At 43.6% G+C, this 16,650-nt stretch overlaps 1 protein-coding gene across 2 annotated transcripts in view; it reads right to left on the bottom strand.

The window, feature by feature from the left end:
- Positions 1–16,650, bottom strand: part of Syde2 (synapse defective Rho GTPase homolog 2) — a 39,691-nt gene that overhangs the window by 18,672 nt on the left and 4,369 nt on the right. Inside the window, exons 2-4 of one of the 2 annotated variants that reach the window (XM_021196672.2) lie at positions 9,314–9,958; positions 6,117–7,207; positions 1,485–1,611 (exon numbers count right to left, since the gene is read on the bottom strand). In XM_021196672.2, the coding sequence (XP_021052331.1) occupies positions 1,485–1,611; positions 6,117–7,207; positions 9,314–9,958 (1,863 nt within the window). Of the gene's footprint in view, positions 1–1,484; positions 1,612–6,116; positions 7,208–9,313; positions 9,962–16,650 lie in introns of both variants that reach the window. The other variant, XM_029538068.1, reaches the window with a different exon arrangement.

The following is a 16,650-nucleotide window of genomic DNA, read 5'->3' as shown; positions in this document are numbered from 1 at the left end:
TCACTGGTGTGACGTCATTTTCTGTATAAGAGAGGAAGCCAACTCCTCCTCTCTCTCTCTGCTCTTCTCTACCCTTCTACCCGCTTCGCTGCTCCCCCACTCCCGCATAATAAACCTCTCCCACGTGGAACACCTTGGCCTGGTCTGCTGCTTGGTTTATCTGCCCAAAATATAAAAGTCTGTATATGCTAGGTCCAGGAGTGGCACTATTAGGAGGTGTGACCCTGTTGGAGTAGGTGTGTCACGGTGGATGTGGGCTTAAGACCCTCACCCTAGCTGCCTGGAAGTCAGCCTTCCAATAGCAGCTTTCAGATGAAGATGTAGAACTCTCAGCTCTGCCTGCACCATGCCTGCCTGGATACTGTCATGCTTCCCACCATGGTGATGATAGACTGAACCTCTGAACTTATAAGCCAGGTAAATGTTCTCCTAATAAAGATCATGGTGTCTGTTCACAGCAGTAAACCCCTAAATAAGACAGTAAGGAATTGGACTGGGCAGATTAAGGTTATGAGCAACCTCCCCACAGGCTAATTCAAGCGCCTTTTCCTGTTCTCCTCTCAGAAGGCCCCTCCAACACACACACCCACACACACCCTGCAGTGCGGCCTGTAACCTTAACCTCTGCCGGCTCCAGTTTCCCAGACTTTGTCTCTTTTAAATAACTCTCCAAGGTTCTGTCTTCTTTGCCTACCTCCAAAGTTTAGAGATTGCCAAAGTTCTTATCTTTTTACGCTTTTATGGACAATCCAAGGACTGACTTCTCTATGACAGTTACTCTCAAGCTTCCATTTTTTTCAGTGCCCCACGGCTGGCTGCTGGTACTGTTCTCAATGCTATACTCGGGGCTACAGTTGCCGCAGGGACAAATAAGTCTCCTCATGCTGGGAATGGTGGTACTGACCTATAACCCCTACACTTGGAAAGCTGAGGCAGGAGGATTGCAAATTTGATGCCAGCTTGAGCTACCTAGTGAGATCTTGACTCGGGGAGGAGAGAGGAACACCCCGATTCCCACGATAGCTTTTCCTCAGCAGAGAGAACCAAGTTCCCTCGGATGTGTGTCCCCCAGGTCCCCCCACCCCTGAGATCTCCAGGGTTCCCCGACTTTCTCCCTGTCTTCTCTTCAGTCCATCAAGCGCAGTTGCCTGATTAACATCCCTCGAGATGCCTTTAATGACTGCAGTCTGCTACTCCGAACACTTCAACGGGCCCTTCTGCCTAGGGAGTCTAAGTTCTTTAATCAGTCACCCGACTGCCAGTCAGGCGACTCCTGCGGCTGCTTCTCTCCTGAAGACACGGGTCTGCTGTTGGCTGCTTAGTAATCGAGCTGCATCTTAATGCCTCCCCTCAGAAAATAAACAGTCAGTAGTTTATGAAGGAAAGTAGGACTTTAAAACAAAAGCAAATCAAACATAGGTTATAAAAACGTATCTCCACATTCTTTCCTATAGGTGAACACAAAATAATGCCCACGCCTTTACCTGTGATTACATTTATATCTGGGTACTGGTTTTCACACAGACCAACAGTCTTGCTGTCCTTCTCAAAAGCCTCTCGAAGCTCTTTCTTCACCGCCGCTGAACCACACAGTCGATACAGGCCTACAACCTAGAAACAAAATGCCACGTTACGGAGACGATGATGAATATGGTGGCATAATATAAATCCCATGAACCTGAAGTCAAAAATACCCGGCTGTCATCTAACACCTCAAATGCAGCTTCTGAAATCTCTAATTAATTGATGATATAGTGACGGAAGAAAATAAAGCCTATTTTAGATTTAAAAAAACAAACAGGAAATAAAATAAGTAAAATTAAAAAGGTAAAATAAAGCCTACTGTAAAATTCATAGAGTTACATACACAGTGCTCACTCCGAACCTACAATGAGCATACTTGTAAGGTAAACACTGCTAGCTATTCTAGTTATTGAGTCTTTGGAAGTTCAACACACAGCCAGGGAGATGAGGCCAACCTGGGGATATAGTTCATAAAACAGAATGATGCCCTGGATACAACCCCCAGCAGAGCATAATACCCGGTGTGGCTGCACGCATGTCTGTAGGCCTGGTCCTTGAGAGGTGGAAGTGGGAGGGTCAGGAATTTAAGATCAACCTTAGCTGCATAGCAAATTCAAAGCCATCCTGGACTACATGAGAGTGATTTCAGATAGGAGGAAGGAAGGGAGGAAGGGAGGGCGGGAGGGAATAAATTTACAGAGAATAAGGGGTTGTCACCTATACTTTCAAATCAAAAAAGGTTATTTAAGGAAGCGGTCACCCTGAGTTGAAAAAATAATGACAGAACATTATTTCACAATAAAACATGCAATAATAACAAGGCATGAACAACCCTCGAAAGCTTGAATTAGTTATCTCTATATAATTTTAAGAGATCTAGAAAATGAGGAAGACAACTGAAATGTCCAGGTTTACTCATGACTGCCTTCTCCCCCAATCACTGAACTACAAGAGCAGAGAGGACGGTCTGATGTAGGACCGCAGCGACAGTCTCCAAAGTCCTCAGAGATGACTTTCTGTACACCCAAAACACGGTCAGAAACCTGAATCTGCTTCAAAGAATACCCACGCAAAATGCTCCTACGGCAAGGAGGTCAGCGACACATAAGGAAAACCGAGGAACGTGCCGGAAAGACAACTCTCATTTCCAAAGTCATGACTGTAGTCCTGAGCCTGTTCTTCATACTGAGAACAACAAGTGAGGGCTAGCACGCCATCTCAATAAACACACGCTGAGAACCCAGGCAGCCGTACACACACGGTACATAGACGTGCATGGAGGCAAACACCCACGCACATAAAATAAAAATAATTTAAAAGGAAAATCCAGATGGCTGGCAGATATAAAACCTAGAGGAGTCGGTTCTGTCAGGGTCCAACCTAGCAAATAGAATTTACCAAGAGAAACCCACAGATAACAAAAGTTTAATATTTTAGACTATGCTACATATTTTTAGATATATACATAAGAAAATAAAGCCCAGATATTAGATAGGATCAAGGGAAATGCTTCCACAGTGAAAGAAACCAATTTTATGGTAGCCCTTTTGGTTTAGGCCCATTTAAATGTAGTAAAATCTTATGCTAAGAAAGCATATATACCTTTGAACTTGAAGACCTGTGACAGATTAAAGGACTATTTAAGACAGTAAACAATAAGTTGATCAAACATTTGATCGCCAAAGACTCAAATTACAGATTTTAAAAAGATATAGAGGCAAAAATCTAACGTGCGTATCAAAGAAAGGAAGCTTAGGATGTAGCCCTCGATTCAGAGGCTGGCGTCCTAAGTCGTGAATGCGCTCGAGCTATAGAGAACAGGCCAGGAGTGTGATCTCTGCAGTGACCTTTCCCATCAGAAGAAGCAAAGGCAACAGCGTTGAGAGCATCACGGGAAGAGTATGTCCGTGCCACACCCTCTCTTTGTATGAATCTCAAATAGTTTCACAGTAAAAAAGCAAGACAAAAGGTCAACAAAACACGAGCGGTGATCATGTGCGGTGGTCATGTGCGGTAGCCTGCACGGTACAGGTAAAAGAAAGAAACCTCTTTCATCGGGGCCTCTCTCTACATGTGTGTATTGGTGGGGGAGAGTGGAAAGACTTAAAACAAATACTTCTTTAACAATACACAACTTTCTAAAATATTTTTTGTTACTTTGTTACATGGATAGACATTTGCCTGCACATAAATCTGTGCACCGTGTGCCTGCCTGATGCCCATGAAACCAGAAGAGGGTTAGGTCCCCTGGAAGTAGAATTACTGGTGAGCCACCATGTGGTTACTGTGAATCAGATCCAAGTCCTGGGCAAGAGCGGCTAGTCCTCTTAGCTGCTAACCACCTCTCTAGCCCCCAAAGATTTATTTATTTCTAAGTCTGTATGTGTTTATATATGAATGCAGTTCAGAAGGGCTGGCTCCCCTGGAACTAGAGTTACAGGCAGAGATGAGCACCAGACATGGGTGCTGGGAATAGAACTTGGGTCTTCTGGTAGAGTAGCAAGAACTCTTCACCCTCTCTCTAGCTCCCCAAAATACAATTCTCACAGTGTACGGTGGTGCAGAAGGATCAGGAGTTCAAGACCAGCCTCAGCTACCTACCTACCACAATTCCAAATACCCTGCGGAAAGCTTTTAGGCCACAGGAAACCTTTATTTTGTATTACTATCACTTGGTTATTTGTGTTGTGTGTGCACAAGTGTGCCACTATCCACGTGTGAAGGTCACAGACTCCTTTTCTCCCTCCACTGTGTAGGTCCCAGGGATCAAACTCAGATCAACAACCTTTACCTGCTGAGCCATCTTGTTGTTCCAAAAAACCTTTCTTTCTTTTTTAAAATTTTTTTTTAAATTTCCTGTGCATTGATGCTTTACTGCATGTATGTCTGTGTGACAGTGTCTGATCCCCTAGAACTGGAGTTGCAGACAACTGTGAGCTGCGATGTGGGTGTGCTGGGAAGTGAATGTGGGTCCTCTGGAAGAGCAGCCAGTGCTCTTAACCTCTGCGCCATCTCTCCAGCCCCCAGAAAAATCTCTCTTAAAAGAAACCTTTCTAAACTTTTATATAAATAGAATCACTGCTAAAAACAAAAGTCTTTATGTATCTGTTTTATGTATCTTTCAGAAAATAAACTAAAATATAACACTGCTTGAGCTCTTTAGTTAATATGACATTGAAAATCTCCCAGCTCTCTACACACGGCTAGGGTGGGGGTAGAAAAGGAAATGGAGACCCTCAGGAATAAAATGTAGTTGTCTGAAAGTTGGACTGTCACGTAAAGACTTTGCTCCAAAGAGACAACGCAGAGACAGAACTGTGTGTCTGAACTGAAGTTCTCTCAGCTTACACACCCTGCTTGTTCTGGGTACCATTTTCAAACTGTGTTACAAATAACAACGTTATCTCTTCTATAGGTTGCCTTTGCCATCCTGTCTTTGGTGAATAGAAAGATGCTTGTGCAGTTGAGAACACTGGCAGCTCTTCCACAGGGACTTGGTTCTACTCCTAGCACCCAGATAGCTACTCACCATGGTCTATAAGTCTAGTTCCGGGGCATCCAACACCCTCTTCAGGCCTCTGTGCCCCAGGCACATATCATGCAGGCAAAATACTCATATACATAAATAGTAAAAAAAAAAAAAATCAAAAAAAAAAAATGTGGACGTGGACATGTGTTCTTATCAGTAGGAGCTCTCTGCATCTGGAATGCAGCCCCAGAGTAAAGAGCCAAGTGTGATCACCCACCACGTAGGACTGACGGTGGGGAGTAAGCATGGGATTAAACTCAGATGTGAAGCCAGACCCTGGAATCCACTGTTGAACTGCCCCAGAATTTCAAGGCATGCAGAAATTCCTGTTAAAGGGCTGAGCCTTTCTGTGTCATCGGCTTTTCCTGACAAGTCACTGTAAAGAAAATCTAGTCCTTCCCAGCCCTAAAGCCCCACACACGTCACGACGTGAACTGCAGAACCGTGTCGCATGCTCTCAAATCACAGCAACGAAAGCTAAGGTAAGAAACACACTCCAGGGCTGGTGAGATGGCTCAGTGGGTAAGAGCACCCGACTGCTCTTCCGAAGGTCCAGAGTTCAAATCCCAGCAACCACATGGTGGCTCACAACCATCCNCTACATGGGCCACTAGATTTCTGAATCCTGACAGGTGCCGTATTCCGGTCTCTTCTGTCTCACCATAGAAGCCTTCAGATTAAAAATCCCCCTCTAGGGGGCTGGTGAGGTGGCTCAGTGGGTAAGAGCACCCGACTGCTCTTCCGAAGGTCCAGAGTTCAAATCCCAGCAACCACATGGTGGCTCACAACCATCCGTAACAAGATCTGGCGCCCTCTTCTGGAGTGTCTGAAGACAGCTACAGTGTACTTACATATAATAAATAAATAAATCTTTAAAAAAAAAAAAAAAAAGAAACACACTCCAAAATAATGATGACAAGATGGTGATGGTGGTGGTGATGATTTAACTCAGGGCTGGAGAAATATCTAAATCTTTTTTCCCCACTTAGCCTTACCTTGAATTCCTTTTCCCAAGACCTAAGAACCAATCAATAAAGGAGAAAGCCGAGAAACAGTACATTACCTGACAGCCCCTCTTTTCAATCTCCACAATACATTTCTGTATCAGCAGTGGCACCATCAAGCCCACGTTTTCCTTCTCTACAACTTTTTGAATGTCGACTCCGAACATCACCGCTTCTCGGTTCTTATCCAGGCCGTGGAGAGAATTCTCCCACTGTTCCATCAGGGTCACCTTGACATAAATAAGGCCTCTGGGCTCCAGCTTGACAGCCAGCTGATGCGTTTTTGTCACTCTGAATAAAGCGGGCAGGACGACTGTGCCGTGACAGCACACGCGGTTCCTCCTCGGCGTGGGCTCCCAGCTGAACACCACCAGCTTCAGATGCTGTGCGTTTTCAATCTCTATGTTGAATGTGTGGTCCATGTCTAAGAAGGTCGTCCGGCAGGTGAGCAGAGCCGTCCTGGCTTTGTTTACCGAGTCTACCTGAATGGCACAAAAGACATCTTTTGAATCTATCCGGGGCGGTTTTAAACCCTCTGCTCCATAGAAGTGCACGCTCATGAGGCCGGATATGTACTGCGAGCATTTGGGTTGATCCGCAAAGCTGTAATGTCTGAAGGCACCAATGTCTAGTTCATTTTTGCTACAACTGCTTGGAACGGTTTCTCTCCCTTTCCCAAGTTTGTGCTCCGATCCATGCTTGCTAGATCTAGTCCTAAGTTCGGGTGAGTCTCCGTCACTGAGGTACCCATTCTTACAGGAATACTTCGAGCTCCCAAGGGGTTTCTTCTGGTAGCTGTGTCGAGAGGATACGGTGGTATCAAGATGGTACCGGCTTATTACGTTCCTGGTGGTGTTTCCGGAAGTCAGACTGACACTCTGAGGAATTTCTCGACAGTTCCATTTAGACAAAGGAGGGGTACTATCCGGACTATTCACATAGTGCAGAGCTCCCCTGGCCCCCAGCTTCCGGCTGAATTCTGGCAACCTTTTCATTTTCATAGAAAGTTTCCTCACAGTGCGTGGAGATTTTATTTTATCTGGTAAAGACCAAGTAATCGAACTGCCTTTCTTCACAGGGCTGGGGCTTGGAGAAGATGGCTCCATCGCTCTCAGTTCAGTCCTATTTGTAGAGACTATGATCCCGGGACCTTAAAAAGCAGCAAGGACAGTATTATAAAGAGAAGTGACCGACTTCCTGTTCTGTTCCTCCTGTATAAGCAAACTGGTTCTGCACACACTCAGCAGGTCTCAGCACAGAGACGAATTTGGATAAGTGGATGCGCCCTGCGCCCACCTGCTGTCCGGAAGCCTGGGATGCAGGTCCAGGACTCCTTGTACCTGTTTCCCTTTGCAGTGAGTGCTGAACCAGAAGTTTTGGAGGAACTAGAAAAGACTCCATCTCAGTACATTCAACCAGAAACTGAACTCCAACACCACAATACTGCTCCTGTATTTATACTCTCTAAAGCCAAGTGGTGTTGATTTAAAAAAAAAAAAAAAGTTAAAAATCAAGTAAGTCCATAATTTGGGTAGCAAAGAGGCCTTCTTTGTTCTGAAAGTCTACTAGGATATTGTATATCCAACTAAACTTCTTGGTGAACTGGGTCTGCTGAAGCAGTGATGTTTATGCTAACTGCTATAAGTCTACCAGTTAAAAATGATGGATTAATCGATTTCATTTCTGAGTTTGTACATGTTCCCAGAAAGTTTTCAAATTAATTGAACAAAATAAAAATATGTTCTGAAATACATAAATTAGGATTTCCTTTTTTTTTTTGGTTTTCAGAGACATGGTTTCTCTGTGTAGCCCTGGCTGTCCTGGAACTCACTCTGTAGGCCAAACTGGCCTCAAACTCAGAAATCTGCCTGCTTCTGCCTCCCAAGTGCTGGGATTAAAGGCGTGCGCCACCACTGCCTGGCTAGAATTTCCTTAAATTAAATAAATAAATACATAATGTCATTGCAATTATTTAATATTTAATTTTTCAGGCTTTGTCCACTCCTTTACATAAAGATCTAATAATATTACGACCAGAATATAATCTTGGCAAAACTACTTCAGGTTTAAAATATGAACACGTTTATTTGTTCATAGATTAAATGACCTTTCTTGAAAGCATTAACAAAAAGTCTCCGTCCATCCATCTCTGTATCCTAATGACAATACTGTCTGTGTACAGAACTGCGACCATTTCAAGTTTGCACACTGGGCTTTTCTGGTAAGTAACTAGTAAGGAATGGAGTGTTCGCGTACGGGACAAAGCATCCCTTGTACTGTGTATCACAAAACATCCCTCCTGGCTCCCTGCCCTAGAACATGTATGTAATTATATATATAGTTATATAATTATATATATAATTATTATAACATAGATAGGCTACCTACTATATTAAACCGCTCTGGGTTTTCCTAAATTATTAAGGAATTTAATATTCTATATGTTTTTATAAACTGTGAACAGTTTCTACTGTCACTCATTGTGAAAGTGAAATATTCTATATGTTAAAGAGTTTCCACTGCAGACAAGAGGGAACTTAATACTACAGAAATGTGGGGCTGAGGCGATGGTTTCCCAAGCAGTGCCTGCTATATAAACAGGAGAACCTCAGTTCAAACCGTCAGAACGTAAATAAATTGGGTGTGCTTGCGTGGTCTGTAGTCAGTGTTCCTGCAGTGAGATGGGAAGTGGAAACAGGTGGCTCATACAGGTGACCCACAAAAGGAGACCTACCTCAAACAAGAACTCGGGTGAGGACAGACACCCAAGGCTGTCTCTGACCTCATGCATCCTGTAGCATGCGTGTCTCAACTTACACACAAGGGCGGACACAGGCCCGAGAGTGCAAGATGGCTTTGATTCTTAAAATTCAATAAAATTTAAAAACATAAAATCTGATTTTCATTGAAACTACAATTATACCAAGCAAATCACAAGACAGCTATGAGAAGAGAAGCAAGTATAAAATGAAAAATGCTTAAATATACAAAATTATGTACCCAGCTATAGGTGTTGGATCCTCTGGGAGTTGTAGGTGGTAGCTATGATTGTGAGCCAACTGATGTGGGTGATGGGACCCAAACTCAGGTTCCCTGCAGGAGCAGGAAGCTCTCTTAAAGCTAAGCCATCTCTCTCCAGGCCTGAGACACCTTCACTTTATAAGGACAAAGTTTAAGCACACATCGTCTATATGCAGGGCAAGGCACTATCAAAGACCTGAAAAAGAAGAAATCTCGAGTGGACAGCCACCTTTACCTGTAAAAGCAGATTTCAACACAGGGCTGTCCTCTGCCACCGGGCTTTCTTGTGTCCTGTGTCCTAACCTTTGTTTGCAGTGCTGCATAATTTCTGTAGAATGAATGGAATCTGCATAACTAACTCCATTGGACTGTGAGGTCTGGACGTCCCCTCTGTCTTCACTATGAGGCCCTGCCTTCATCAGATCTCTGGCAGACAACGTGCTCACAGGAAGCTTCAGGGTGGCCGTGTTTGCCTCTTCAAGACTCAAGACATGTGCTATGCCCAAGCTGTCATCCTCAGGAATGGGATTATACCATATTTCTCCTTCATCATCTGCATCATTGTCTTCGCTAAAGGCTGAAGAGCTGTTTCTGGATATTGTAGTGCTGGCAGCATTACACACCGCATGCATGCAGTGTGCCCTGTGGGATAGCCGATGCTTGGGCGGAGACACGGGGGAGAGGGAGAAATAGCGTCTGTCCTGGCTTCTCTTACTCTCGTCCAGACTCTGAGATCTCAGAGTGCTCTGATACAGCCAATTGCGCTTCTTTGAAACAGTGATGTTGTTAAGGGGCTGGTGACCTCTAAGCTCGGCGGGACTCCTTACATCTTCAGGTTCTCTTTTCTTCAGTGGAGACCCATAGACATTCTCAAATAAGTCTGCTTCAAAGGACAAAAGACAGAACACAGAGGAAAGGCATGTCACTGCAGACTGGGTACTTAAATGTTTAAAAATAAAAGTGGCATTAATCATATTCGTAGATCAAAATCAAACCAAAAAACTAATTTTTCCCACTGAAATTTAATTTCAATTTAGAAATCTAAGCGGATACATAAGTGTTATGAAACTTTAAGGAAAAAAATGCAAGCTAGCATTGTCTTTATTATAAAGTACAACGGTGCTCAAGTCTTACCATAATATAATGTGTGCGTGTATTATTTTTAGAAAGTTCCTAAAGTACACTTTTAATTGCTATCTCAATAATATCAACTCATGATACAAATATCAAACATAAGTAACATTCTTTTTCTTTCATAAAGATTAATTTTTGTGCCGGGCGTGGTGGCGCACGCCTTTAATCCCAGCACTTGGGAGGCAGAGGCAGGAGGATTTCTGCGTTCGAGGCCAGCCTGGTCTACANAGTGAGTTCCAGGACAGCCAGGGCTACACAGAGAAACCCTGTCTCGAAAAAAAAAAAAAAAAAGATTAATTTTTGTGATAATAGCCTTTAAATTTTAACAAAATTTAAAAACTTTAATCAAAGCACAAACCTAAGGAGCAAATAAATACTGAACAGAATAATCCTTTCCCATGATCCAGTGAAGGCCCCAGATACATACATCTGTGTTTATGTCAATACAGTGTTACAGTGTTAGAAGAACCTTATATTACTCGCAACTACAGATGTTTATGCTTCCAAAGAGTTGTGCTAATGGCTGTGAGTAAGCTGAGCACACCTCTATCACGCGTTCATGTGTGGAAATCTGAGATTGTGCCATGCTTTTAAATTATGCCAGTACAGTGTTGTGACACACTGAATGTACATATGGCTAATTCATCTAGCTACAGCCAATAAAGCAGAGCGGTCTAATAGCAGTGATAACATTTTAAGCTACAATAAGCTTTTTTTTTTCTTCTTTTTCTTCTTTTTTCAAGACAGGGTTTCTCTGTGTAGCCCTGGCTGTCCTAGAACTCAGAAATCCGCCTGCTTCTGCCTCCCAGGTGCTGGGATTAAAGGTGTGCGCCACCACTGCCTGGCTACGATAAGCTTAATAACAAACAAAAAAAACCTAAGTTCATATATAATCAAGGCTTTCAATAACCTTCCATCTACTGAAAAAGAAATCCTTAAAAATGTATATTTTTTATTCATTTTTTTTCATTCTCTTTTTAAATCCTAAACTTGCACCAATCAAGCAGATTAATCAATGTAAGCCATTGATCTTCTCAGTGAGTGACTACTGTGTGCCAGGCGGGAGAGAGAGCAGCAAGGAAGCTCTAAATCACCCCCACTCTGCAGCAGCGGTTCCCAGCCTTCCTGATGCTGCAACCCTTTAGTGCAGTTGAGCTCTTTCCTCATGTTGCGGTGACTTCAACCATAAAAATGTTTCGTTGCAGCCAGGTGTGGTGGCGCACGCTTTCAATCCCAGCACTGGGCAGGCAGAGGCAGGCGGATTTCTGAGTTCGAGGCCAGCCTGGTCTACAAAGTGAGTTCCAGGACAGCCAGGGCTGTACAGAGAAACCCTGCCTCGAAAAACCAAAAAAGAAAAAAAAAATGTTTTGTTGCTACTTGGTAACTAGACTTTTGCTTCTGTGTTGAATGGTAATATAAATATCTGTGTTTTCCAATGGTCTTAGGTGACCCCGTGAAAGGGTCATCTGCCTCCTGTGACCTTCTTTGATTTTAAGAGGTATTCAAAACCAAGCCTAACCTAAAGCTGGCACTCTTACCCTGACACCCACTAACAAAAGACATGGTGTTTGACCTTATAAGGCATCGACAATATGTTTGAAATAGACTGAAAACTAAAACTTCTACTCAGAACAGCCGGGGAGCTGGTCTGGACCAGACACTGGGAAGTGGAAGAGACTGCTTTCCGGCGTTGACTCACATCTTGCAGAAGCCTGGGAAGCAAGGACCATCTCTGCAGCATCCAGGACAGCACACGCAAACCTGGCACGTACCAGTCACCCTGAAATAATTGCTCTTTCAACATTTTTAGTTGATGAAAACTTGATCGCTGAGCGCCTTTCTTTGGGGCAGGGGAGATAGTTCAGTTGTTAAGATTACTTAATGCTCTTGCAGAAGAGCCGACATGGGTCCCCAGCACCCACATCAGCACCCACCTACAGCTCCTGTGGCTCTAGCCCCTGGGGCTCGGATTCCTCTTTCGGCCTCCCCAGCACTATATTCACAGGGACACAGATACATAACTGAAAAATCAGCCAAGCCTGTGGCTCACAACTTCAATCCCGGCAGAGGCAGGCATATCTCTGAGTTCAAGTCCAGACAGGTCTACAGAGCGAGTCCCAGGACAGCCAGAGCTATCTGGAAATAGCTGGGCGTGGTGGCGCCCGCCTTTAATCCCAGCACTTCTGAGTTCGAGGCCAGCCTGGTCTACAGAGTGAGTTCCAGGACAGCCAGGGCTATACAGAGAAACCCTGTTTCGAAAAACCAAAAAAAGAAAAGAAAAAAATAAATAAAAAGAAAACCTATATTAAAAAAAATTCTTTCTTCTGTTCCCTCTCCTTCCCATCCAAAGATAACAAGCACAGAGCCAGGAGTCACTGGGGCTTTGGGCTCCCAGGGAATCACATGTTCCTGCCCAGGATGCCCAAAGCCAGATCTACTTCATGAGTCAGTCCATAGCTCTTCTTACGTAACAGCATACCAGACTTGTGAGGGACACTGTTACACACAGTTCTGACACAATTACAAAGTTGAAGTCACATCTTGTTTGTCTTCTCAGAGCTCCTTAACAACACCCAAACATGTATCCAGTTGGATACACTGTTTTGTGCGCTATCACCGCTTTTCACATCATAGTCTACACTGTGCCTGATAGGCACCTATGTGAACTTACTACATTCCAAGGGTCTGCAATAAGAAAAATAAAGTGCTTAGCATCCTGTATCTAAGCAAGCTAATGTGTCGAATGAAAATGTAATACTAAAAGAGTAATTACACCATGAGACACTGACTGGTTTTATTCCTGTGTGTGCAGGGTATGAGAGTGTGTGAACATGTGTGTGCATCCATGTAAAAGCAGAGGCTGGCAGCAGGGTCCCCTGGAACCAGAGTTATGGGAGGTTGTGAGCCACCATGGGAGCACTGAGAACCAAACTCGGGCCCTCCACAACAACACGGCTCCCCACCTGGATAGGATCTCTCAATGAACCTGGAAGGCCCATTGCCATCTTCCCTCCCTTCCCTTCCATGGTAAAAAGTAACACCTAATTCAGCTGCACAGATTCGGAAGTTAGATTTTGCTTCATATTGTAAGTACACAAGAAGATGTAAGTAACAAAAATAAGTATACAAAGTTGTAGGGCAAAAAGAACTCCCTTGCAACTATAAAGGCTAATTGGTATAACTTAAAGGTTCTAATGAAAATGATTTTACTTTGAAAGTCTGTAAGATAATTGCAACAGTGGATACAGAGAAAGGCTATAGAGTGAGAGGTAAACTACTTGAGCCAATTTTATTTTCTCAATAACTATTTCATAATAAAGTCAGATACCTTAGGATTAGTGAACATTTAGCTGCTTAGTAATTAACCCCTATTTCAAAATATCAGCAGACTAAGCAGTTGGGCACCTCAACGTTAACTGAACATGTCCAGCATCCATGGGCATCTTTCCATTATTTTAAAATCTCTGGGCTGGTGAGATGGCTCAGTGGGTAAGAGCACCCAACTGCTCTTCCGAAGGTCCAGAGTTCAAATCCCAGCAACCACATGGTGGCTCACAACCATCCATAAGAAGATCTGATGCCCTCTTCTGGAGTGTCTGAAGACAGCTACAGTGTAGCTGTATAATAAATAAATAAATCTTTAAAAAAAAAAAATCTCTACTGAAGAGAGTGGTGTCTGTCCTCTTTAAAAAAAAAAACAGAAAATAAAAATATTCTTATAAGCGTCAGATATTGAAGTCTATGCTTAGGTTTTGTTTAAGAAAATTGAACCTCTGTGTGTAGATAAATCTGAAAGGAAGTAGAGGGTAAGGAAAGGTACTTTTTCTTTTTCTCCCCTTGTGACAGGTAATAAAAACCCTCAAGCACACTGCATGCTCACTTTTGAGACTAAAAAAGTAGAAAGGACTACCTTGATATCATTTTCAGTTCTACAAAAGTAACAGGCAGCAATCAAGAGAGAGAGAGAGAGAGAGAGAGAGAGAGAGAGAGAGATTGAGAGAGAGGCACAGAAGAGGGGAGCAGAGTAAGGAAGTTTGTGTGGCTGGGCTGCTGGCTAGCTCAGCCTCAAGGCTCCCCCAGGCCTTATTCCTCAGTCTCCAATGTGCTCACACCAGTGGCATCCTAATGACCAGGGGCAAGGTGGCATCCTCACGAAGCCTGCCAAGTGCCTGTTTTCACAGCAGCCCAAGGAAAGAAGCCACAAGAGGATGAGAAACTGCCTACGGTGAAGGAAGCAGTAAAACTGTCCAGAAACTCAGGTTCTGTTAACTGCTGTTCCTATCCGCTCCCCTCGCTCCCCTCGCCGGCAGATACCAAAATCACTAGTGTTGACTGGTGGGAGATGGGATCAATTAAGACTGATTGTAAGCAGGCTGGAGAGATGGCTCAACAGTTAAGAGCACACCAGCTGCTCTTCCAGAGGTCCTGAGTTCAAGTCCCAGCAACCACATGGTGGCTCACAACCATCTGTAACGGGATCTGATGCCCTCTTCAGGTGTGTCTGAAGCTACAGTGTACTCATATATATATATATTAAAAAAAAAAAAAAAAAAAAAGACTACTGCAAGCACTAACTATCCATACAAGACTAAAACAGAGAAAGCTCTGTGCTTTGCCTTAACCAGGGTCAGTTTAAGTATCAAGTATTAAGTAAGGAAGTCTTTCCTAAACAGAGGGATAGGAGAACTTCAGGTCCTTACTGAAGTGTGGCCTTCCAAACAGCATCTGATCCGCTGAAAGCCTGTGAAGACGCAGACCCCCAGGACCCTGCCCAAACCTTCTAACCCTGCACTTTAAGGAGGTTTTCCAGGACCCCATATGCACATGGTTGGAAACGCATCCTTCTTCAACAGTGAAGAACACTTACTCCCCAAGGACCTGGAAACAGCCCAAGATGTTCTCAAAGAACGAACGGACACCACCTCTTGGACCGGGGATCTCTGATCTAGAAGCACAGAACTTCCAAACCAACACAACACGACTTTCTGCTGATTTTGTAGTTCTCAAAGTTTTCCAGCCACCAGCAACTCCAATGTTCCGTGGCACTCTTCCAAAACAACAAAACAAAAAAAAGCTGCACTTGCTTCCAAAGGCCGGAAGGCCAAACTGTCTCAGCACAGAATTTAAAGCCAGAAGACTATCAGAAACCGTTCACTAATGTTGGGGGTGCTGGCAGAGCAGCCTCCCCACACACACACACACTGTCCAAACAAAAAAAAAAAAAAAAAAAGATAATGAAACCAGAGTTTCAAATGCTTCAAAAAAGATACAGATGGGAATCTGTAACGCCCTATCAACCTCACTTAAGATGGTTGAGTGTTTAAAAGAACCCTCTGCTCTTCTAGAGGACCCAGGTTCTATTCCCAGCCCTCTACATGGCAGCTAACAACCATCTCTAACTGTGTGGGTCCCAGCATGCTGGTGGCACACACATAAAATACACATAGAATAAGAGAGAGAGGGAGAGAGAGAGAGAAAGGGGGAAGGGGAGACTATGGGAAAGGGGGAAGGAGATGGAGGCAGGACCTAATGGAGGCACAAGCCTTTAACCCCAGCACTCAGGAGGCAGGTAGACCTGGGTAAGCTCCAGGACTATGTAGAGAAACTCTATCTCCAAAACCCAACCCAACAAACAAAAAAAAGATCATGCAAGCCGGGATCTGGGAATGTGGCTCAGTGGGTACAGCGCTTGCCTAATGTACATAAAGCCCTGGGCTTGAGCCCCCGCACCCCACGGTCATGCATAGGTCTGCAGTTCAAGACCAGCACTGACTACAACAACAACAACAACAAAATCATGCCATCTAATTAACGCCACCTTAAAATTTTTAGGTAAATCATTAACAGTTAACTATACTAAGTGTCTCCTTTCACAGAAGCAAAAGTGGAGTCAAAGAGACTAAAGTACACTTTTCACACAATGAACAGCCAACATAGACCAACTGGTGCTCCAAAATACATTTCTAAAAATCACATGCTAATTAAGACTTTTCAAATAAAGACTTATAATGAAGTACAGCTGGCAAATGAACTTTGGCCCCTTCATCATCTTAAGGCTTGCAGAAACTTGACAATATTTACCATGTGTAATGACTTAGGATTCTTAAATAATCGTCTCAATTAGAACAAATTGGCCAATCTGTGAATGCTGCAACACACTTAAATCCATCAGGCTGCAGGCTCTCTAACGCCATCAGAAGTGTAATGGTTCTTGGTGGGAGCCGGAAATCAAAACTGAAAACCACTGTTGTTTGCATTCGTCATGATTGTCTCCACACATTTTTAAAATGTTCAGATGAGGTGTCTCTATCCCATTACATATCTACCATGGAATCTGACTTGTAGTTTTATTTGTAAAGAAACTATCCATATGAATATATAGAGAAAATGTGATATAAAATACTTACCATCTCTCTCTCTCTCTTTTTTTTTTTTTTT

Source organism: Mus pahari, chromosome 4 (assembly GCF_900095145.1).
Source record: "Mus pahari chromosome 4, PAHARI_EIJ_v1.1, whole genome shotgun sequence".
Taxonomy (NCBI): Eukaryota; Metazoa; Chordata; class Mammalia; order Rodentia; family Muridae; genus Mus; species Mus pahari.
Note: the sequence above shows the minus strand (reverse complement) of the source record. Positions and strands in the feature narration are given on the sequence as shown.